Source organism: Erpetoichthys calabaricus, chromosome 16 (genome assembly GCF_900747795.2).
Source record: "Erpetoichthys calabaricus chromosome 16, fErpCal1.3, whole genome shotgun sequence".
Lineage (NCBI taxonomy): Eukaryota > Metazoa > Chordata > Cladistia > Polypteriformes > Polypteridae > Erpetoichthys > Erpetoichthys calabaricus.
In genome coordinates, this window is record NC_041409.2 from 53,065,137 (window position 1) to 53,088,633 (window position 23,497).

At 41.9% G+C, this 23,497-nt stretch overlaps 1 protein-coding gene across 1 annotated transcript in view; it reads left to right on the forward strand.

The window, feature by feature from the left end:
- The window catches only part of plekhd1 (pleckstrin homology domain containing, family D (with coiled-coil domains) member 1), an 84,596-nt gene that overhangs the window by 30,193 nt on the left and 30,906 nt on the right, over positions 1 to 23,497 (forward strand). The window contains exons 3-8 of the mRNA XM_028822005.2: positions 7,602 to 7,691; positions 8,236 to 8,312; positions 8,569 to 8,660; positions 12,355 to 12,407; positions 15,733 to 15,827; positions 17,293 to 17,386. Coding sequence (XP_028677838.1) covers positions 7,602 to 7,691; positions 8,236 to 8,312; positions 8,569 to 8,660; positions 12,355 to 12,407; positions 15,733 to 15,827; positions 17,293 to 17,386 — 501 coding nt within the window. The remainder of the gene's footprint in view (positions 1 to 7,601; positions 7,692 to 8,235; positions 8,313 to 8,568; positions 8,661 to 12,354; positions 12,408 to 15,732; positions 15,828 to 17,292; positions 17,387 to 23,497) is intronic.

Below are 23,497 nucleotides of genomic sequence, written 5' to 3' on the forward strand. Positions count from 1 at the left end.
TGCATGAACCTCCCAACTGCTTCAAAGTGATCAGAACTTCACAAGGACCCCCCTTATTGCTTTGACGTGATTGGAACTTCATGGCTATCAAGAGAGTCCTACCAGGGAAGGCTGGAGCAGGACGGGGGGATTTGGACATATCCATTATTTGCTTTGGTACCATTACTGAGGTTTGAAAGTTGGTATCGATACCAAAGTCAAAATATTAGTACGGACCCAACACTACTCCCATGACCTCTCAAATATCCGTGCAAGGAGTGGTCCCTTTGTCCCGTGGCCAGATTACTCTTCCTGAATCTGAATCTGTTGGATGGAGGGCCCCTTGTTGTACCCCGGTGTACACCCTTGCCAGTGCAGCTGAGGAGTGTGTTCCCTTGGTAACTAAAGCCGCAGACCCTCAAATTAGTTGAACTATGAAGGTCCACTCTATGGTCTAATTACCTAATACTTCATTGAAATGGAGTTAAGAGTAAACCCCATTATAAATGAGCTTTCATAACTAGCTTTGACCACAAACTTCTTCTTTGTATTGTTCACCTTTAATTTGTTCTAGCACTGTGTTACAGTTTTTAAACAAACGCTACCCTGGACTGAAGAATTAACAGACAAAGAGCTCTGCTCAAAAGGTATTGGCATCCCCGGGAAACTTCAATACAGTATTCATAAATAGCTCCTTGGTCGCTGAAAGTAATTAGACCCTCACAGATAAGTCCCTCATGATTTCCTGGCATATGAATTTATCATCTATAGTGCATGGAACTGGATACTGCAGGACAGTCGTTTAACCACATCAGCTTCATGGACTTGCTGGATCAGAATTTGTATTTCCCTCTGGACCTTACCTTATGGTTGTCCATTAGAATCTTTTAGCCATGTCACATTGCACAATTGTTTCAGCTGTATTATGTTGTAGCCTTCATCTAAATAATCTTAGCGAGTTGGAGGCAGTCGGCGGCCTCTAATGTGTCATACCCAGTGGTTCACTCCAACTACTTCATGACTCGCCCTTGAAAAAATCAAACAGATTTGACTTTATCTTTATTTGGAGGGGTTCCTCCTTGTGCATGAGTGCTGGAAGCACAATGTATGTGCAGTGTAGCAACCAGGAATAAGGAATGCGGGTGTTTGAAATCTCACAAACAGATGAGAGGCTCGTCTTTCTCACACTTTGTGTTTTACATGTGAAAACAGAATGGAAAGTAACCTTGTCAAGCAGCACACTATTGGCGGTCAGAACAAGGGGTGAGCACAGCTGCGCTAGGTAGTTGGCACGGGTGTGATGTGGGCAGTCGTGTAAAATGACGTGGCCCAGTGACTGCTTTCGGCTAATCTGACGTATCCCACAACTAGAAGTCGCCTAATGTGACAGCGGAGGTTTTGTGACATTGCTTGCGTATATTTTGTTTTCTCTAAGGGGATTTCAGTATTTGTATACATGCGTTCTATTACATGGATTTGTATCGAACTTAAAAAAAAAAAAAATAGTGGAAATGAGTTTTTTTTAGAGACTACGCAGTACTTCTGTTGAATTGATTTATTTACAATATTCAATGCTTACCCTTTACCTTTACCCTTGTCTTTTGTTAATTGGAACATAACTACTTCCCCTGTCTTTTATAAATGGAGACTTCCACTCCTGTCTGCCAGCCCTGAGGGACTGTTATTACCATCTGAGCAACATTTTGGAGGCATGGAGGCCATATCCAGACTACTACGTTTTTATTTAAAAATAACAAAAACGATCTCCATCCACACTGGCGTTTTCACATCCTGTACTGAGGTACGTATCTCTGCCCAAACTAAAATGCGTATGACATACCTGTTTGCTCACATTAGACCCGTGCGAATCAGTGGAAACAGGAAGAGGACGCATTCTACACGCTAGACACATGGAGAACAGCAATGGTGAATATGAAAAGCAAAAAACACAGATTTGTTTTTTGAACTGATGATGAGGTGGAATTGTTATTGAGATTAACGTATGAGTATAAGGCAAGCAAAGAAGCTGAGAAAATGTAATGAACATGATCCAATCAGGGAAGGGCCACGTTTAAACAGGAACCAATCAGAGTGCGATTACAGTCTGCATTTTCACCCATTCACACCGTGTTTTCAGAAATATATGGTTTCAACAGTCTCCATTTCCAGGGGTTAAAAACTCCTGGGTGGAACAAAGACTAATGTCCACACTTATAGCTGTAGAGCACATCAAACTCAATGGCTGCAGCTGCTGGATCTCATCACCCTGAAGATGTTAGATTATATGACTACAAATTACAGGAAATGACAGATTGTCGCCTGCGCATGACTTTTCAAAACTGTTTTAACATTGACAAGTATGATGAGCTGGTCACATTTTGATAGCCAATGGATGTGCTGTCTGACCGCACTGGTGGCTTTAGGAGTGTTTTCTTGTTATATATAGCATGTCAAGACCCAGCCTTGCACTTTCTTTTTCCTTTTTTCTGTTTTGCCGTAGTAAGACAAACACGGGACACATCTCTCTTCTGCTTTGCGGAGTCCAGAACACCCACCTTTCTTCTTTCCTTGCCACTGCACTTTATGCAATGAACTTCTGGCTGGTTGTCAAATGTCACGTACAGGAGCTGCTCCCATTACTTAAGAGATCACTAAACGTCTTTGTGCACTGGGATGTCTTACTGCACGGCCAGAGGTCACAAGTGTGTGTTACAACTGTCCACATTCATGTAAACGAATACTACATGTGAAAATGACTGGAAAACTCACGTATTGTGATGACAGCCTAAGACACTACCACAAGATCAAGTGCAATTAAGTGTTTAGGGTCAGATCTTGTCCATTCTTTTGAGCATACCAATAGGGAGCTCTTTAGTTACAGAAATATCCCCCCTCCTACATTGCCCCTTCCTCTTCCTCCTCCTTCCTCTAGAAGAGTAACCACCAAGTCCTTCAAAGGGATTTCTAATCAAGGTTATCATTTTCCTAATGCTTCCTAATGATACTGTGCCTTCCTTGCAATTGTAATGAAATCATTTGCTGTTACCTTGTGATTTTCCTTGGCCTCACCAGAACCCCCAGCCACCCTTGGTTGCCCCCAATTTTGTCACCACTGGCTGCCATACTAAACCTGTAGCTGAATTTTTGACTGTACAGTGGATTCAGAAAGTCTTCAGCCCCCTTCACTTTTTGTACAGTTTATCATGTTGTAGAATTAATTTGAAATGGATAAATTTGCCATTTTTTACTCATCAATCTGCACTCAATAACCCATAAACAGAAACTGAAAACTTTTTCTGTGAAGGTGTTCAAATCTGTTGCAATTCCAAAACTGAAATCTCTCATTCCTAGAAGTATTGTGACTCTTTGCTGTGACACTGCAGATTGTGCTCCGGTGCCTCCTCTTTTTCCTTAAGATATGTCCAGATGTTGACTGGAGCCCACCTGTGGCACGAGGAACTCATTGGACATCATTTAGAAAGGCACACGTGTACCTGGGTATAGAAGGTCCACAATTCATACTGCATGTCAAGACAACCAAACCGTTTATGATTAAATTTTTTTTGTATTTTTTTTTGTTCTTTATTTTGTCTTATGAAATTTCTTGTATTAGGAATTTGTATGTTTTCGCAAACCCCTTGGGGTCAGAGCTCAGGGTCGGCCATTGCACAGCACCACTGGAGCAAGGGCAGGATAAGGGCCTTGCTCAAGGGCCCAGCAGAGTAGGATCCCCTTTGCCAGTAATGGGGATTCAAACTGGCAACCTTCTGGATACCAGTGCAGATCCTTAGCCTCAGAGCCGTCAAATTGTGGTGAGATATACAGATATACAGTTGTGCTCATTAGTTTACATACTCTGGCAGAATGTGTAAGATGTGTGCCATACTTTAAATAAAAGATGACTGATTAGGCAAAACACATTTCCATTTACTTTTAAAGGAATCCAAATTAAACTATAAGGCACCAGAGAACAGCACAACTATAATAAGGAAAATAATGAGATGGTCCCTGTTCAAACGTTTGCATACCCTTAGTTCTAGCTACTGCGTATTGCCCCCTTCAGTATCCATGACGGTATGCTGTCTTTTGTGATAGTTGTGGATGAGGCCTTTGATTTTCTCAGGTGGTAGAGCTGCCCATTCTTCTTGGAGAAAAGCCTCCAGGTTCCATAAATTCTTGGGTTGTCTTGCATGAACTGCATGTTGGGAATCTCCCCAAAGTGGCTCAATGATATTGAGTCAGGAGAATATAATAGTCACTCCAGCACCTTCACTTTTTCCTGCTGTATTCACTGAAGGGTCGCATTGGCCTTGTGTTTTGGATCATTGTCATGTTGGAAGATTCAAGTGGGTCCCATGCGCAACTTCCGGACTGATGAATGCAAGTTGTCCTCCAGTACTTTCCGGTAACATGCGGCATTCATCTTGCCATCCGTTTTCACTAAGTTACCTGTGCCACTGTAGCTCACACACCCCCAGAAATCCACCTCCGTGCTTCACAGTAGGGACTTTTCATCATGGGCCTTGTTGAGTCTTCACCAAACAGAACATGTATGGTTATGACCATAAAGTAACATTTTGGTCTCATTGTGGTGTTATGGGTCCACAGCTCTCCCAGCAAAGGCCAGCAGTTTTATTTAAATAAATATATCACCGCGCTCACGGCTTAGGAGGGGGCGTAGTGACTGTAGCGAGCCGCATGGCAATCTGCAGTGTGGGCGTTTCTCACCCAAGTGCACAGGTGAGAGACTGCCCACATCCGTGATTGTTCTTGTGGCTAATGGGCTGCTGCTGCCATGTCCTCTCTGAATATATAGAGAAGCCCGAGACGGTTAGGGGGAATAAAGAGGAAAAGAAAGGAAGGAGAATGGGAGGTAGCGAGAAGACAGGAAGCAGGTGGAGAAAGTCGGTGTGAGGAAGGAGAGTGAGAGCAGGCTTGCATTAGAGAGAGCAGGCAGTTGGGAAGAGAGCCCACGAGGGGAGTGTTTGGCTGACACTCTGTGGGGCTGAAGGAAGCGGTGGCTCCAGCTGAGTGACTAAGTAGCTGGAGTGACCAGTAGAGGAATCGACTTGGACGTTGCTAGGAGCGGGAGTCAAGGAGGCTTTGGACTGGTTTAGCCTCAGCGTGAGCGCCTTGGCCGCTGGGGAATTGACCAAAGTCTCGGTCCGGTTGGGAGTCCAACGAAGCCAAGGATCGGAGGGCTACCAGACCTGATTGAAGGGCAGCTGTTCCTGCAGGTAGGCGACTCTCCTGTAGAGCAGCCCGAGATGGGCGTAGCAGGGGAGCCGCCATGGTAACAGAAGACACCGGGCTTATTTGGTTTTAACATATTGTTTCCTGTGACATTTTACCTTGTGGTTTTTAGAAGAGTTTTTCTATTGTTTTTAACCTCCACTTTTCACATGTTTTATGGATTATTTATTTATTGAACTTTGCAAAGTTGCACTTTTGTTTTGGATTGTTGTAAATAAAAGCACTCTGCACTTTTGAATCATCCCCTTGCTCAAATGTTATTGCCTCACTGTCTAGCTCATCGGTGACATTACCGACGGTGTTGGGTTCAAGGGCTCCCTAACAGCTGATGGGAGCACAGAGCTGAACCCGTATCGTCACACTCATCACTCCAAAAGTCTTTGTTTCAGAACTTTGGATGCTTGACTTAATGTTGTTTGTCATTTTGAAAGTGGGCTGTGTTGTGGTGTTGGCACAGTAAAGGCTTTTTTCTTGCAACTCGACCGCACAGCCCATTTTTGTTCAAGTATCTCCTTATTGTGCCTCTTGAAACAGCAACATCACTTATTTTCAGAGAAGCCCGTATTTCAGCTGAAATGACTTGTGGGTTTTTCTTGGCATCTTGACAAATGAGCATGGCAGTTGTGGCTGAAATCTTGGTTGGTCTACCTGACCGTGCCTGGGTAACAACAGAACCCCTAACATTCGACTTTTTTTCAGAGTCTGCAACACTTCTGACAGGAATTTTCAGATCTCTGGATATCTTTTTATATCCTTTTCCTGATTTATACAAATTAACAACCTTTTCTAGCAGGTCCTTTGACAGTTCTTTTGCTTTTCCCATGGCTCGGTATCCAGCAAAGTCAGTGCAGCTCAGCATGAATTTAAATTGAGTATGTATACACAAAATCTGATTACAATCCAAGATGTTACAGGTGTGGAAACTCTCCTTTAATTTATCCTTAATTTGTACCCGTGTGTGTCAACTTGTGTGTATATTATCAGCTCCAGAATTCAAGGGTATGTAAACTTTTGATCAGGCCCATTTGGGTGATTTCAGTTATTATGATTTAAAAGGGCACAAACAATTATGTGATAATAAATTGCCTCACCTGACCACTCCCTCATTAAAAACGATTACAGTACTTATATTTTCCAAACAATGGCCAGTATTTTCACAGATTCTGCTAGGGTGTGTAAACTTATGAGCACAACTGTAGATCAGGGCAAGGGGATTAAACCATTTGTAAAGCTTTGAGTGTTCCCAGCAGCACAGTGGCCTCAAGAATTGGGAAATGGAAGAAGATTGCAACCACTGGGACTCTTCCTAAAGCTGACTGTCCAGCCAAGTTGAATAACTGGGCAAGAAGAGCCTTGGTTAGGTAGAGTGACCAAGAACTCAGTGGTGAATCTAACTGAGCTTCAGAAGTTCTCAGCTGAGATGAGAGAATTTGTCGGAATATTGGACATCTTAGCAGTACTCCATCAGTCAAGTTGGTGACTAGAATGACTAATTAGCAGCCACTAGCAATTAGCATTGGAGTTGAGGTATTGAAATATTATTGGTCTTCTGTTTTTCTGTTGAAAAAAGAGAAAAGGCATTAGTACTCTGTTCCAATTCTGTATCTTTTGTTCTTTCACGCTCATTTGGGACCTTTGGCTGTTGGGGTTCAAGGACAGGGAGACTCAACAGAACTGAGGGAAGGATGAATGCCGCCAAGTGCAAAGATGTCCTTGAAGAAAACCTGCTCCAGAGTGCACACCATCTCAGACTGGGAAGACGGTTCAATGACCTGAAGTACACATCTGAAACAATGCTGGAGTGGCTTTAGGACAAGCCTCTGAGTGTCCTTGAATGGCCCAGGCAAAGTCCAAGGTTAAACCCCATAGAACATGTGTGGAGAGCCCTGAAGATGGCAATTTACTGTTGCGTCCCATCCAAACTAACAGACCTTGAGAGGATCTGCTGGGAAGAATGAGAACAACTGCCCAAATGCAGAAGTGCAAAGAGTGTAGGGATTTATCAAGGAAACTCAAAGTTGGAATTGCTGCCAAAGGGGCTTCTACAAAGAATTGAATTACGGGTCTGACTGCTTCTACAAATGAGAGATTTCAGTTGAGTTTCTTGAATTGTGAATTGATGGCCCCAGATGGCACCCACTGCACACCCAACCTACCTGGAAAGGAGTCTCTCTTTGAACTGCCTTTCCCAAGGTTTCTTCCATTTTTTCCCTACTAGGGTTTTTTTTTTTGGGATTTTTTCCTTGTCTTCTTAGAGAGTCAAGGCTGGGGGGCTCTCAAAAGGCGGGGGCTGTTAAACCCATTGCAGCACTCCTTGTGTGACTTTGGGCTATACAAAAATAAATTGTATTGTATTGTATTGTGTGCAGGGTGTTATCCCGCTAGGAGGGTGCATCGTAGAACCTCGGGAAGAGTCGGGTATGCCTTACGCCATGACAGTGTCTCATGACGACTTCCACGTGAGTAGAGCACACTTCACACTTTCACAGTGACTTTGATCAGATCAACTCCAGTCTGATGATTGTGTTTAGAAGTGGAGTTCTGTATGGAGTTTGTTTGTTCTTCTCAGGTTCCTGTGGGTTTCCAGTGACTCTAAAGTAAGACTCTGTGTATATGGGCTTGAGCATGTCTGCTACCCTAGATCTTAAGTCCTCCATCCCAGTTATCGCAAATCTTCATTACCAGCTCTTCAAATGAGTCCCATCTAAATTGAAAATTTCCCTCCATTCATTCTAAATCTGTTTTTTCAAATACAGAGTTACAGGTAGTTGAGGCCTATCCTGGCAGCATCAGGCACAAACCAGGCACTGTAATTTTAGTGCAGGGCACCAAGCCCATGTAGATTCCTTTGGGATAAAGGAAAGGAGAACAATAAAAGAGAACAGGGAGAAGATGCAAACTCCATAAAGACGGACCAAGCCAGGCTTCAAACCCATCTGTCTGAACTCGTGAGATTACAACCCTGATGCCACACACCCCAACACATATTTGTTTTATTTAAAGGGTAACATCATCCTGGCAGCTGAATCTGAGTCTGAACAAGCCCAGTGGTTGGACCTGCTACAAGAATCAGGAAAAGTGTAAGACCCTCGATATCACTGGAGACGTTTCCAGTGTCGTGACGTTATTTGTGTTTAGAGGGAAAGGATGATCCTGAAAATGACAAGCTTATTGTTTATTAATGTGGTCATCTTTTTGTGTTTAGATTTGCTTTGCTGTGTCTTGTTGGTAGTAAAAGACTTTATGTACAACAAATGTTGTTTAATCCTTAAATCCAAAGTGTGAACTAGTGAATTAGCAGAGTACATCTTCATAAATCTTCCCTGTCTGCCACAGCACCTGGAAAAATGCCCAGCTAGGAGAAGCCATGATTGAAAGTCTTGAAGCTCAAGGACTGCAGCTGGCAAAGGAGAAGCAGGAGTATCTGGGTGAGCTTTGTGTACTGCCAACCAGTCGATAATAAATGGAACTGCAGTGATGACATGGGAGTGATGGCACCGTGCTGCGGTGGGCGATCTGTAGGGTGCGCAGTGGGCAGAGAGAATACTGACTCAGAAAACGAGGCTAGAAAGTTAGATCGCCAAATGCTTATATTTACATTTTTTCCCCAGACTTTTCTGATATTTAATTGTGATGTTGTGAATCTTCTAAGGATTTTGAGGTGCACAGCATTCACATTTTTATAATAGAATTTTGATAAGATAAGTATTTTGCTTCATTTCCTTGAGCACTACCATTTCAGGGCATTTGTTTCATTGTTGTGCCAGACCTGATCTGTGCATTTATTTTTATTATTGAAATTGTTATCAGTTATTAGAAACTATTTTGCAGTGTTTCTGTTGCAATTTTATTTTTCCCTAGGAGCTGATTTGTTGTGTTGCTGTCATTATAAAGTGACAATGGTCGCTATTGTAAGCAGCCATGGAAGTTGTGTCGTTGACATTTTTAACATACCATTATGTCACTATCCGAGTTTCCACGTATTAAAGAAAAATCTTGTCACAAGTGAAGGGGCAACTAGGAAAAGGGTTTTGCTTTAATAACTCTAATTTAAACCCAAAGTGCAACAACACTACATGTGTCAAACACGTAAAATACACATGTGCCCCCGGCCAACAACAGGCGGCAATAGCTTAAGTAATACTCATTGTATTGGCCAACAGGCATTTCTGTATCTCCACAAACGTATCTTCGTTTGTGTGCTTTGTACTATTAAGATTTCCCAGTTGTGACTTTTATTTTTATTTCTCATTCAGTGGCTTTTGGGGTTTTGATTTGAGCACTGACATTCGATAGGACTGATCTTTGGGTCGGACTTTCCACTTCTTTTAAATTTGGTAACCTTTCATGCACAAAGCCAACATTTTCCCCATAGCAACTATATGTTAACCACTGCTCAAAATGGTGCCACTCATGGAATATGAACTGGTGTTTAGAATGGTTCAAAAATATTTAAATGACAGTATTTTAAATAATGGTATACACCATGTGAAAACATTCTGGCTGAAATTCTCATCGTTCAAAACCTTCTAAGGGAGCCAATGACTAACATCTACCATATAGCAAAGTCCAAGTGTGTTTCTGGTCCCTGATTGGTCAGTTTGGCTTTGGTGAGACAATCAAAAGAGACACATTAGAAGAAGTAAAGATGTAGGAGGTACGCTGAGAGAGAGTTGCCTTCAAAGATGGGAAGTATAAAAGCAGTCAGGGGGAGAGCAAGGCACTTTGAAATGGCAAAGTAAAAGAAGTAGGCTTAATGGGAATGTGCCCTTACCTACATTAAAAATGATTATATACTGAGTATACTTTATACATAAAATATATGTTGCCATACCTTGCATAACTGAATAACCCTTATGGCACAATAACAATTCAATACATTTATGGTCACTACAGTATTTGAATTTAATAATCTTCATGTTTGAAAAGGCTGACTTGCATAAATAAGTAGAGCCGAATAATGCAGTCAAAGAGGCAGCACATTTCCTCATGTTTGGGTACTTTTCCTCTGTCAGTAAGTTCCAAAACTGTCCATGAGCCCCAGACTTCAGCTGAATGTCATCCTGTAGTGTCAAAATCTCATCCTCCAGTGTAGAGGAGTTTTAGGTGAAACAGTGTTGCAATTTTTAATGCGGGTGAATCCCCCTCAACATCTTCCCTAAATGGATAGCACTTAAATGTAGCGATTGGCTGAAGTAAAGCTGAGTCTTAAAACCGTCTGTCAAAGTCTGACAATTTTCAATCTGCTCTGTGTAGCGTATGCTGTCAAGTTGCGCACACGCCTTCCATTGCGTCTCCAGCTCTGACGCGACGTTTTGGATGTTCTCCAAATCAAGGCTCTGCAGCTTTGAGGGCAGATGTTTGAAAGCATTAACTGAGCTAATCATACTGACCATGGTTTTGTCTTTTCCTTGCAGCTGTAAATTAAGCTCATTCAACATGTTGGTCAGATCAGAAAAAAATGCCAAGTCTAGTAGCCATTGATCGTTATTAAGTTGCTTGTATTCTGCATGTTTAAGGACAAGGAGAAACTCCTTTTCCTCCGGCCAGGGGTCTCGAAATCTCAGCAGGAATTTCTCCCTAGCCATCTGCCTCAACAAAGGCATCTCTCCATCTTGGAAGGACTTCTTATGCTTAACGATCGTGTGACTCACCCGGAATGATGCTTAGGTGTGTCTGCCTTTGCTTTTGAATTCAGCTGAGTGAAAAATGACGGCTGTCCGACTAACTGCGATTTTAGTTCCCTCTCCTTTCTCTTTCTCAGATCGCTTTTTGGAAGGAAGTCAATTTTGTAGTTTTTATGAACAGTTCGAAAGTGCCTTTCCACATTTTCCTTCTTTGGAATAGCAATGATAGATTAACAGATCAGACAAACGCACTTCGATTGTGGCAGACTTTTGCAGTAGCTAACGCGTTTGATCGTGTGTGCGGGATGACCAGTGTGTTAGAAGAAAAGAGATCTCAGACTGGCCGCCCTGTATGTCAATCAAGTGGCAGTTGCCATAGGGAGGATATATGATAGACTAACATTGAAAAAAAAATTTTTTTTGAATGCAACGCGATCTACCTGCAGTACCTTTCCGATCTACTGGTCGATCGCGATCGACGTATGTAGGCCAACAGATAGCAAATATTTATTACCTGGCTATTGAATATGTAATTAAATAAGGGGATCATGATAGGAGAAGTTTAGAGATGTCTCATTTTTACAGCTTCTTGGACTTTAAGCTTGAAAGTCATGATTGACTAGGCCCAAACTGACCACAATGCCGCTTGTGTGGACTATCCAGGCCGTTAATCTTTGGTAAAATGAAGAATGTCAGTCAGTCAGTTTTCTAATCCACTTAGATCCTGAACAGGGTCGCAGGGGTCTGCTGTAGCCTATCCCAGCAGGCATAGGACACAAGACAGGAACAAATCCTGGTTTGTGCTCCAGTCCATCGCACAGTGAAGATGGTAAGTAAGTGAATTCAATGATAAGTCTTAAGTCTGAGCCTTTAATTTTGACTAAAAATATTCAGTCTTTAAAAATGCTTCCAACATCTGCTATCTCAAACACATAGAGAACATCAACGGGTTCACTCACACAGTTGTCAGACTGAGTGGCTATTGAGTTGTCCGGATATGCCAGTGCTACTGGATCTGAGTAGGATGTCTGGCTGGGGTCTTTAATTATCCAGTTTTCCTGTGTGTTATACACCCCTTGAGCAGAAGACAGCTGGGTACCACTAATGTTTTGAGCTGAATATTCCCCCTCCATAGTGCCCTGCAGCCCAAGTAGGTGCCATCTCAAGATTTTATACAGCCAACAAGTCAAACTGCACGATGCAACAATACAGTTAGTAAGTTGTAGGTGGAGACCCCCAGGTTGAGGAGATTAACGTGCTGGTTGGGCCTTCATGACAATTATTAAGATGCGTTTTGTCCACTTTAGGTCACTCAGTGAGGGGATGGCATTAATGTATCAGGTTAGCATACAGGAGGACACTTTGAAGAATGCAGGGCCCTGATCATCAATGTCTGATGACGCTAAGAAATCTATCAGAATTTCCACTGCTCCTTGTTATGTGCTTTTTTGATTATTTCAGTATCATGAGATCTTATTTTGTGCCCACTTTCTAGATAAGCTTATGGAGGAAACAGAAGAATTGTGCTCCCAGAGAGAACAGAAGGAGGTACTGTACTCATGCTCTTCTTCTTGGGGCTGAAGTTGCCAGGCTCGGGGGTCCTCCTCTGCCTCCGTTGCATATTTCTTGCCTTTGTTTTATTTTCCATAAAGTAATATGCCACACCAAAAAACCTTTTTTTGTATCTGTTATTTATTCTGTGTTGTTTGTAGTGATGGCCAAGAACAACTTTTAGCTGCATGTTATCAAGAAGAACAGAGGTCATAACATTCCTGATACAATTGACTTGAATGGAGACCCAGCTTGAACAACACTAAACACTATTAAAATGCCTGTAAAAAAAAATCTGAAATTACATGAGTCACACAATCCAAATGTCAAGTTTGTTCACACATGTTGTTAAATAAGCCACTTTCAGAAAAGGTTCCTGTGCACCATAGTGAAGTGCACAAACAAGACTTGAAGGCCCACATCCAACCTCATTCACTGCTCAGTCTTCAGGGTTTTTCAAAGGCTGTTTGTGAACCTCCACCTTTGAACTGACCTTCTGCTTGTTGATTGTTATTAGTCCTCCCCACACCATCTGAGGCAATGGCAGTGCACCACCACCTATCTCTGATGCCTGCTGCTGTGGAAGCTTTCTGGAGACACATGCCTCCAAGTTTTTCCACTGTTTGGTGCCAGATTTCTTTAGGTCTGCCAAGGTTCCTTTTCCCTTGCAGTGCCCAGTGGATGGCTGTCCTTCAGAGGGAGTTGGATGCCATTCAACAGACATGTCCCAGCCATCTCTATTGACACAACAGTTTGACATCTGCTATGTTTGTCCTGAAGTCCCTGTTTAAGATGGAGTTTGGCCAGAAGGTCCGCAGTATTCAGCGCAAACATTTAGTCTGGAATATTTCAAGTTTTCTTTTGATGGAGGCGGTGGTCTTCTAGCATCATGAGCCATGCAGAAGGATGGTAACCATGTTGCTCTTAAATATCCTGATCTTAGTGTAGATACTCAAGTTGTTGGATCTACTTGTTAATAGACTTCAGATTTGCACAAACACAAGGCTTACTTACCACCAGTTTATGTTTTCACCTGCTTATCTTTAATCTCTAATGGTACTCTGGTACTCTAATGGTGACCTGAAGTGAAGCATCATGGTAGCCAGTGAATGAGTGATTACTGGGAAGGAGAGACCAGTAAATGAAGGGGGGAGGTGAGTCTTCAATTCAAAAGCACAGTTCAGTTTGAATGAGCTTCACTGTCATGCATGAGAATGTTTCTTTAGTAATACTGCATTTTAGCCCAAACTCTTGAGACTTGGTGAGCATATGGTTGAATGCCTGGCATTTGGATTATGCAACACAAGTAATTGGAGATTTTTCTGGTCGTTTTGATATTGTTTGCTGTTGTTCCGACTGTGTCTCCATTGAACCACATTGTATCAGTAGTTTTGTGATCGTTGGCCCCTGCAAACAACAGAGCTAAGCATCAGAATGATTTTGGGTGAATATTCCTTTAAAGTCTTGAACCTGTTGTGGCAGAAGCACACTGCTGAATGAAGGCACTCGGAGACCTGAGGATGCCTTATTGCGTGATGTACACACAAGTCTCAATTCAAATGAAATGAGTGCCCAGCAATGGGGCCGTCTTACTTTTATTTACAGTTCTTATCAAGAGATCACACCTCTCTGACTCCCAGCTTCCTGTTACCTTGGTCCTGCCTCTAAATAGTACCACCAATATTTCCCAGCCTAATGAGCATAGCACTCAGTCTAATCCATCATGGCCACTTGACAGGCCTTCTCCCCACCTTGAAGCCGTCCAGTTCCTGCCACCATTATCTCTAGCCCTCAGCTCACATTCACCACCTGGCCTGTCAGCCTTTCTACATACCTGACCTTGACTCATGAAACAGTGGTGGTTTCCAGTGTGGAACAGACAGACACAGAGGCACAACTCCAAAGAACACAGGGCTTTTATTGTTTTTTTTCCCTTGTGGGAAACATCTTCCCCGTCTCCCACAATCACAACAACACAGTCCTAAGCACAGTACTCAATACAATTCTTCTCCTTTTCTTTCTCTTTATTTCTTTCTTCTTCTTTTTCTCCTCCACTCCTCCCGGCAAGCTTCGTCTCCCTCCTCCTTACTCTGGCTCACCGAGTAGAGTCTGCTTGCCCCTTATATAAGGCACCTGGAAGTGCTCCAGGTGTTTGATGATCTACTTCTGGGTGTGGAGGAAGAACTGCCCATGAGGGCTCAGCAGCAACTGCAGCACCCCATGGTGGTGCCCATGACCCCAACAGGGCTATACCAAACTCCAACTCTCATGGGAGTCTTAGGCACCTCTGCCATCTAGCGCTCCGGGAGAGGTAACGCTCTGGCCACATTTGCTCCTCTGATCCTCCCAGCGTGGAGGCATCCCGGCTGGGCAAAGGCCCTGGCTGCCTGCCACACCAGCTTGCTAAGAAAAATAAAAATTTACAGGCACAGGCCATTTTCTGATTTTACCCTTGCTATACTAACGTGCACTAAGATATAATTCTTATTTTCATATATGCTCATGATTCTCTTTGAATATATGCAAACCATCAAGTTTAAGAATATACTTTTCTATAAACATTTCCTGTACAACTTCTTATTGTGGTCCTTGCTGGCTTGATTAAGCTATTCCACTGCACAAAAGAATGAGGCAGACACTAGTATCCAAAGGGTTAATGGAGTTTGTCTAGTACATGAAGACAAACCAAACTACTGGCAGCACTCAGTTTATGATACACTAACTTGGGTTCTTCGTGAAGCTTCAAAGGCCACATGAAAAAGGACTTCCAGTCTAGAAGAGCCGCCAGTGCTGCACGCCGATGAGGAGCAGAACACTTTAAGTGCTGCGTTTGTCCTGTGTCCCTGTGTTTTCTGTTAGGTGACAGTCCGATAACGTTTATGAATGTTCACTGCACTCTTTCATAAGCTCTAGTGTTAAAAGCAACTGTATGAAAGTGAAGAGTGGCCATTTTGGTTTCCTTGAATGTCTCCATGGGCATACATAGATATAGCAGATAGCACTTTATTTGCCCCAAGGATGAAACTCATCTTTTTGCAGAAGCTCAAAAGAGATTCTAACAAACAGACCAAACAACCCCCTGAAACACACAGAAGAATTCCAAAAAAGAGCAAAAACCTGACTTGGCCAACGATAAAAGAGCAGTCCCAGTCCTAATTGTTATGACTTCAGAGGGCAACTAGAACATTTTTTGGAGGTTTCCTGCAATGCTTTTTTAAATGCTTTTTGTATAAAAAATACATTTAGTAAATACAATTTGACTCTAGTTGTAAATGGCCACTTGGAGTAATGTGCACTAATGGCAGTTCTGTGACTTGAGCAGAGGCTGGAGAAGCTGAATCAGGTTCTAGAAGAAGAGAAGCAGCAGTTTGAGGAGGTGGTGCAAGAACTGAGAGTCGAGCAGGAGCAAATAAAACGGTAAACCTTTGCCAACTCTTCTTTATGTCTTTCATCACTCAGTATCTTTTAATCTCCTTTTTTTATTATGTTGTCACAATGGGTCTGGAGGGCTCCATGTCAATTAGCACATGCAAGTGAATACATTACTGTTATCGGCACTTGTGACAACAAGGACCCCGTAATGATAGCTTAGTGGCTAGTGCTGCAGATCTGCAGCTCCAGGGACCTGCATGTAGTTTTCACCCACGTCCATGCAGACCTGCGTGTTAGGTACACTGGTGAGCCTTAAGGGTGTCCTGTATGCCCCTCAGGGCTGGATCCATGTAACCCCAGAATGGAAAAGGCTGATGTGAAAAAAAGACTTGGTAGGTCCATGTTTGAACATTTTCTCCCCATATTCTGCTTCCCTGTTAAGACAAGGAGCAGCACATGAATGGCACCCACATTGCAGGGTTTACTTTTGAATTTGCGTGCCTGGTGCCACTGTGGGTAGTGGTCCATTCTTGGTGTGGTTTTGGCACACTCACCACTCCAGTGTTCACGTGGGTTTCCTTTGTAAGATCTCAATTTGGGGTTCAACTGATTGTATGGGAGTGTAGCCTCCTGCAAAGCAATGCCATCCTAGCCAAGGTTTTGTATTTTACATACTCTTGGTGTTTGCACCCTTAGTCTTCTTAATGGATAGAAGCAGCTTCAGGCTAGCAATACCTTAAATCAAGGATCGCTAGTTTAACACAAGGAGGTGATTCCCGATGAGTTGAAATATACACTGTCCGGGTATTTCTAAACCCGAGCCTTCATTGTGAGGTAACAGTCGGGTCAGCCTGTCGTCTTCTCTTTGCCCACTTGCTGGCTTGTCTTCCTGTCTCTGGGAGATGCTGCTTGTACCTAACTGATAACAATCATACATTGTCCAACATAGATTTGCATCCAGGTTCAGATTTCACCCATAATGCCCCATGCTCTCTAGCTACACTGGTTTGTGATGGTGCTGCCGATGCAGTTCAAGGGCCTCATACTCAGGATGGAGTGTCCAATGCTAGGCAGAAAATCCTCGGTGCCTTCGCATTTGCTGGAGCCTGCACACCAGACAGCACAAAGCACACTCCTGAGAAGTTACAAAGAGGCTTTGGAAGTTAAGAATTTCTGGCTGTTCACCAATAAAAGTGTTCCAGTTTGTTTCATGGGCCTTTGTTTGGATTATCATGTCATGGGGAGCAGTCAACTTTAGGATGAAAGCTATGTGAAGCCTGTGACTGGACTGCAACGTTACCCACAATCCCCAAGTGCAGTCCAACTGCATGCATAGCTGCTCATTTGGAATTTAATCCCAATGTGAGAAGTTAGCTTTACATGCCTGCCACTGCTTCTCGCATCTTTCACATTCAATCAGACCGCACTGTCAAAGGGTGCCAGTTTTAGGTAATTTTGGGCCCATTGTGTTTTGACGACTGTAATGATGGCGCTTCATTATTCTTGACAGTGAGCTAAACCTGACAGCCCAGTCTCTGTGTGCAGTGGAAGCTGAGAAGAAGCAGCTGCATTGTTTGACGGAGTCGCTGCAGAAAACACTGGAGGTGAGTAAACTGTGGAATTACGTGGTGGCTTTTCACTCTCACAGTCATCCTGCATGATGATGGTAGCCTTCTCCTTTTTTGTTTTACTTTTGGGCTAGTCCTGCTTGCCTAACTGACATTTGTTTAATGGCAGTTAAGTGTTTTAAGGAGGTAAGAGGGTAAAATGCCTTCTACAAAAGTCTGTTCCTCCTCCTCCTCCTCCACAGCAGCAGATAAATAAAAGGGAGACTCAATAAAAAGACCCACTTAGCTTGATGTAATGTGAATGGCCAATACATTTGGGCAGCATGGTGGCACAGTGGCAATTCTGCTGCTTTGTAATAAGGAGACCAGGGTTCATGTCCCAGGTCCTTCCTATTATGAACCACATTTATTTTTTCTGGCAATGATATATGATCTACCTTGTAATAATGTTATTTATGGTCAGTTAGCTCAGTTAGTATTTCAATTGTACAACGTATGTACTGCCTTATGAAAGTTATGAATTGTTTTTTTGTTGGTATTTAAAGATACTGTGTTGCCATTTTGTTTTTATTTGAACATCACTGTTTTAGTACTTGATTGCTAGGCAGTTGCCAGGGTGACTCCCTCGTGGAGGTCATGCTCCCATGTCAATCCCATAATGATATAAATATTGTCCTTCTGAAACTTTTGTTATCTGATTTGGTGGATAAATTTAGAAATCTTTGCACAAAAAGCTCCTGTGATTATTTTCTGGTTTTGATCCTGCTTTGTTTTCTTTTTCAAATTATAGTTTTTACCTTTCCCTTGGGGTTTAGTAGCCAATTCTGTTGCCTTCCTGGTTTTCATTCTTGCCTGCCAGTTGACTTTTTCTTCTTAGCCTGTATGCTTCTTTTTTACCCTGACATCAGAACACTCCCTGAGTGGAGTTTGCGTGTTCTCCCTGACAATGTCTGGGTTTCTTCTCTAAGTCCAAAGACACGCAGATTAGATAAATTGGTGATGCTAAATTGGCCCTAGTGTATGTGTGTGTGTGTGTGTGTGTATGTGTGTGGTCAGCCTGTGATGGCACCCAGGCCTCCCTTCCAGGGACTCTTCCTGCTTTGCACCCGATGGGCTCCAGCTGCCCTGCGGCCCTGCCTTAGATAAGAAGGTTAGGAATATGGATGGATGGTCATTAAGGTCCACATGCGAGAAGCCCAGGTGTCCCTAAGCACAAAAGCCTCAAACGATGACTCAAAAATGTCCTCTAGAGGGAGAATTACCATCAGTCCCCAACAAAAAACAAAAACAGCATTAAAGAATCTATACAAAATGAAAATATTAATTTTAACAGAAGCTCTGTAGAACAAAAATAAGCCCTGTGGAGCACAAAGGCACAGAGGGCAATGCCTTCCAAATAGGTGCCTGAGTCAAATTCACAGAGCCAGTTCAGGATAGAGAGAATACCTTTACTGGCACATGTGTGGAGCCACCACAGTACCAGGAAGGAGATGACTGAATTACAGCTGTTGATTACACTTCATAAATACAATTAATTACAGGATTACATGATTAGTGAGCATTTGTTATGTCATTGAAAGTTACAGATAAATGGACCCTTGGAGTCAGGCCTACTGCTCTCCTTGCTTGTGCTGGTTTTTCTTATCAATACTTGACTTTGTGTAAAACTAACAGTGGAACAGAGTCACAGAATAAGAGGCTTTAATTAAAATACTTGCTAAGAGTGCTAAGGGCAAAAGTTAACAGGTAACAAAAGCTAACAGTCAAAATCAACTCTGACGTAGGCAGTCACAAAAGCAAACAAAGTCCCACTGCAAAATCAAAGAATGGTCAAACATCTGAGCTGAAAGGTCAAAAATCCAGTAATCACAAAAAAAAGCACAGAAATAACTCAAGAGAAACTCTCCAAGCACCTAACGCATTCACAATGATCCGCAAGGGATTTCCCTCAGTGTTTATAGGGCTGAGGGCAGTTCCTTGATGGTAATGGGTAGGTGGTCCCACCTATTGGGGGACCACCCACAAAACACAAGAAACATAATTAAAGACGCCTCAATGTAAAGAAACTAAATAATCAGCAATGTTAACATAAACAATGAACAATATAGACTTAAAAACTGCATTTTAACCCCAGCTAGGGAAGGAACAATGGCTAAAATACAACCTCCAATTCTTTTCAGTTCAAGTTAAGCATGGGTACTGTATGTCGTTGTCAACGGACAAACTTATCTCGGGATTTCTCAGATTTATGCATGGTGTGAGGCTGCTGTGAAAATATGCATGGCTATATCTCGGCATGAGCGGGCATACGCACTGTTTATACACGAGGCCCTTGTAGTGATTTAAAAGTGGTGCACTGTTACAATTTGACAGAACTTAAAACATGTAAAGCAGAGAGTGCTAACTGGTGGAAGAGAGATGAATCTGTGTATAGCATTGGTCAGCAGAGCCTGCCAGTAACTCACTGAACATGCTCCATTGGTAGAACAGAGCCTAATGCATATATAGTATAGTTCTGTAGAAATGTCTCCGAGTCCTCCAAAGATGGGCATGAAATGTGAACAGCATATAATGTCTTGGAGTAACCATCATCAACGAACTGAAGTGGGCCCCAGCGCCTCTACTTCCTTGGACATCTGAAGACAGCTAGCATTTCTCTTCTCTGTTCTCAGCAGCAAGTGCACAGTGGAGTCCCTCCTTACAATTCACCCTGATAGAGCACCTGCTTGGCTCACTACAGAGGGGGATGATGGCTACGCAGAATATGAGCAGCACCCGGCTGCCTTCTATTCTGGACATACACAACACAGGCCAACAGGATTATGGAAGATCTCTGCCGTCCTGCATGGTTGCTTTTCTCTCTTCCACTTTGGCACTCACACCATTAGATTTAGCAACTGTTTCTACACACCAAACATAAGGTTACCGAACAGCCATTAATAAGAAAGAATATCGCAACATAACTAACAGTATGTATCGAAAACTTGACCAACCATCCATCCATCTTCATAGCCTGCTTATCCAGGGCAGGGTTGCAAGGCAGCTGAAACCTATGCCAGCAATAAATGGGCACAAGACAGGAACAACCCTTGGACGAGCTGCCAGTCCATTGCATGGTGAACGCATACACACTAGAGCTAATTTAGCAGTGCCAATCCATGTTTACATTTTATATAATTCTTTAATTGTGTATATATATATATATATATATATATCCATCCATCCATCCATTTTCCAACCCGCTGAATCCGAACACAGGGTCACGGGGGTCTGCTGGAGTTAATCCCAGCCAACACAGGGCACAAGGCAGGAACCAATCCTGGGCAGGGTGCCAACCCACCGCAGTTATATATATATATATATATATATATATATATATATATATATATATATATATATATATATATATATACAGTGGTGTGAAAAACTATTTGCCCCCTTCCTGATTTCTTATTCTTTTGCATGTTTGTCACACAAAATGTTTCTGATCATCAAACACATTTAACCATTAGTCAAATATAACACAAGTAAACACAAAATGCAGTTTTTAAATGATGGTTTTTATTATTTAGGGAGAAAAAAAATCCAAACCTACATGGCCCTGTGTGAAAAAGTAATTGCCCCCTTGTTAAAAAATAACCTAACTGTGGTGTATCACACCTGAGTTCAATTTCCGTAGCCACCCCCAGGCCTGATTACTGCCACACCTGTTTCAATCAAGAAATCACTTAAATAGGAGCTGCCTGACACAGAGAAGTAGACCAAAAGCACCTCAAAAGCTAGACATCATGCCAAGATCCAAAGAAATTCAGGAACAAATGAGAACAGAAGTAATTGAGATCTATCAGTCTGGTAAAGGTTATAAAGTCATTTCTAAAGCTTTGAGACTCCAGCGAACCACAGTGAGAGCCATTATCCACAAATGGCAAAAACATGGAACAGTGGTGAACCTTCCCAGGAGTGGCCGGCCGACCAAAATTACCCCAAGAGCGCAGAGACGACTCATCCGAGAGGTCACAAAAGACCCCAGGACAACGTCTAAAGAACTGCAGGCCTCACTTGCCTCAATTAAGGTCAGTGTTCACGACTCCACCATAAGAAAGAGACTGGGCAAAAACGGCCTGCATGGCAGATTTTCAAGACGCAAACCACTGTTAAGCAAAAAGAACATTAGGGCTCGTCTCAATTTTGCTAAGAAACATCTCAATGATTGCCAAGACTTTTGGGAAAATACCTTGTGCACTGATGAGTCAAAAGTTGAACTTTTTGGAAGGCAAATGTCCCGTTACATCTAGCGTAAAAGGAACACAGCATTTCAGAAAAAGAACATCATACCAACAGTAAAATATGGTGGTGGTAGTGTGATGGTCTGGGGTTGTTTTGCTGCTTCAGGACCTGGAAGGCTTGCTGTGATAGATGGAACCATGAATTCTACTGTCTACCAAAAAATCCTGAAGGAGAATGTCCGGCCATCTGTTCGTCAACTCAAGCTGAAGCGATCTTGGGTGCTGCAACAGGACAATGACCCAAAACACACCAGCAAATCCACCTCTGAATGGCTGAAGAAAAACAAAATGAAGACTTTGGAGTGGCCTAGTCAAAGTCCTGACCTGAATCCAATTGAGATGCTATGGCATGACCTTAAAAAGGCAGTTCATGCTAGAAAACCCTCAAATAAAGCTGAATTACAACAATTTTGCAAAGATGAGTGGGCCAAAATTCCTCCAGAGCGCTGTAAAAGACTCATTGCAAGTTATCGCAAATGCTTGATTGCAGTTATTGCTGCTAAGGGTGGCCCAACCAGTTATTAGGTTCAGGGGGCAATTACTTTTTCACACAGGGCCATGTAGGTTTGGATTTTTTTTTTCTCCCTAAGTAATAAAAACCACCATTTACAAACTGCATTTTGTGTTTACTTGTGTTATATTTGACTAATGGTTAAATGTGTTTGATGATCAGAAACATTTTGTGTGACAAACATGCAAAAGAATAAGAAATCAGGAAGGGGGCAAATAGTTTTTTCACACCACAGTATATATATATATATATATTTATATATATATATATATATATATATATATATACTAGCAAAATACCCGCGCTTCGCAGCGGAGAAGTACTGTGTTAAAGAGGTTATGTAAACATATATATACATAAACATATATACATATATACATATATATATATATATATATATATATACACACATGCAGACACATATATATACATATACATATTTGTATATCTACATATATATACACATATATGCATATATATACATATACATATTTGTATATCTACATACATACACATATATCTATATATATATCTATATATATATATATATCTATATATATATATCTATATATATATATCTATATCTATATATATATATATATATATATAGCTGATTACCCAGTGGATTCGCTCACTGAGTGCAAGAGAAAAAAATAAAATGTATGTATAAAATAAGTTTAATTGCCAAATTTATTTTTCCACAAATAAAGAGCACTTACAATAACATGGAAATCAATATAAACAACATTAACATCATTATCATATGAGAATATGAAGTAATATATAAGAAGCACATTGCATATAAATATAAATTATTAAACAGTAAAATGTTCTTCTATAAAACGCTACCGTGGCTATTCGTTTGTCTGTCCAGGATTTTAAATCAGCTGTAGCTCGCAAACCGTTTCACCTATTGACTTGAAATTTGGTACACATATACTACGTCACGTCTACTATTCGCTTTCCCACACATATGAACATATATATATATATATATATATATATATATATACACATACATATACACACACATACACATATATACATATACATACATAGTGCGTTGCAACACGGGCTGTGATTGTTACATGGGAGGGAGACGACAAATCACAGCTTCCCGCTTTCTAATTGGGCTTGTGATTGCTGCTTTGACGGATGCCCAGATCCCACAGTATTTCCCCTTATTTGAGGCGTTAGGCAAGTGTAATTGAATAGCGGTGCTGCAAGTTATTACTCTTTTTATCTTTATTTTATTTTATTGTAGAATCAACTCACAGCTGCGCGCACCAGTGCGTGCGTGGCGGATGCGTACGGCTGACGTTTTCATTGTCTACCACCTCCGCTAATCAT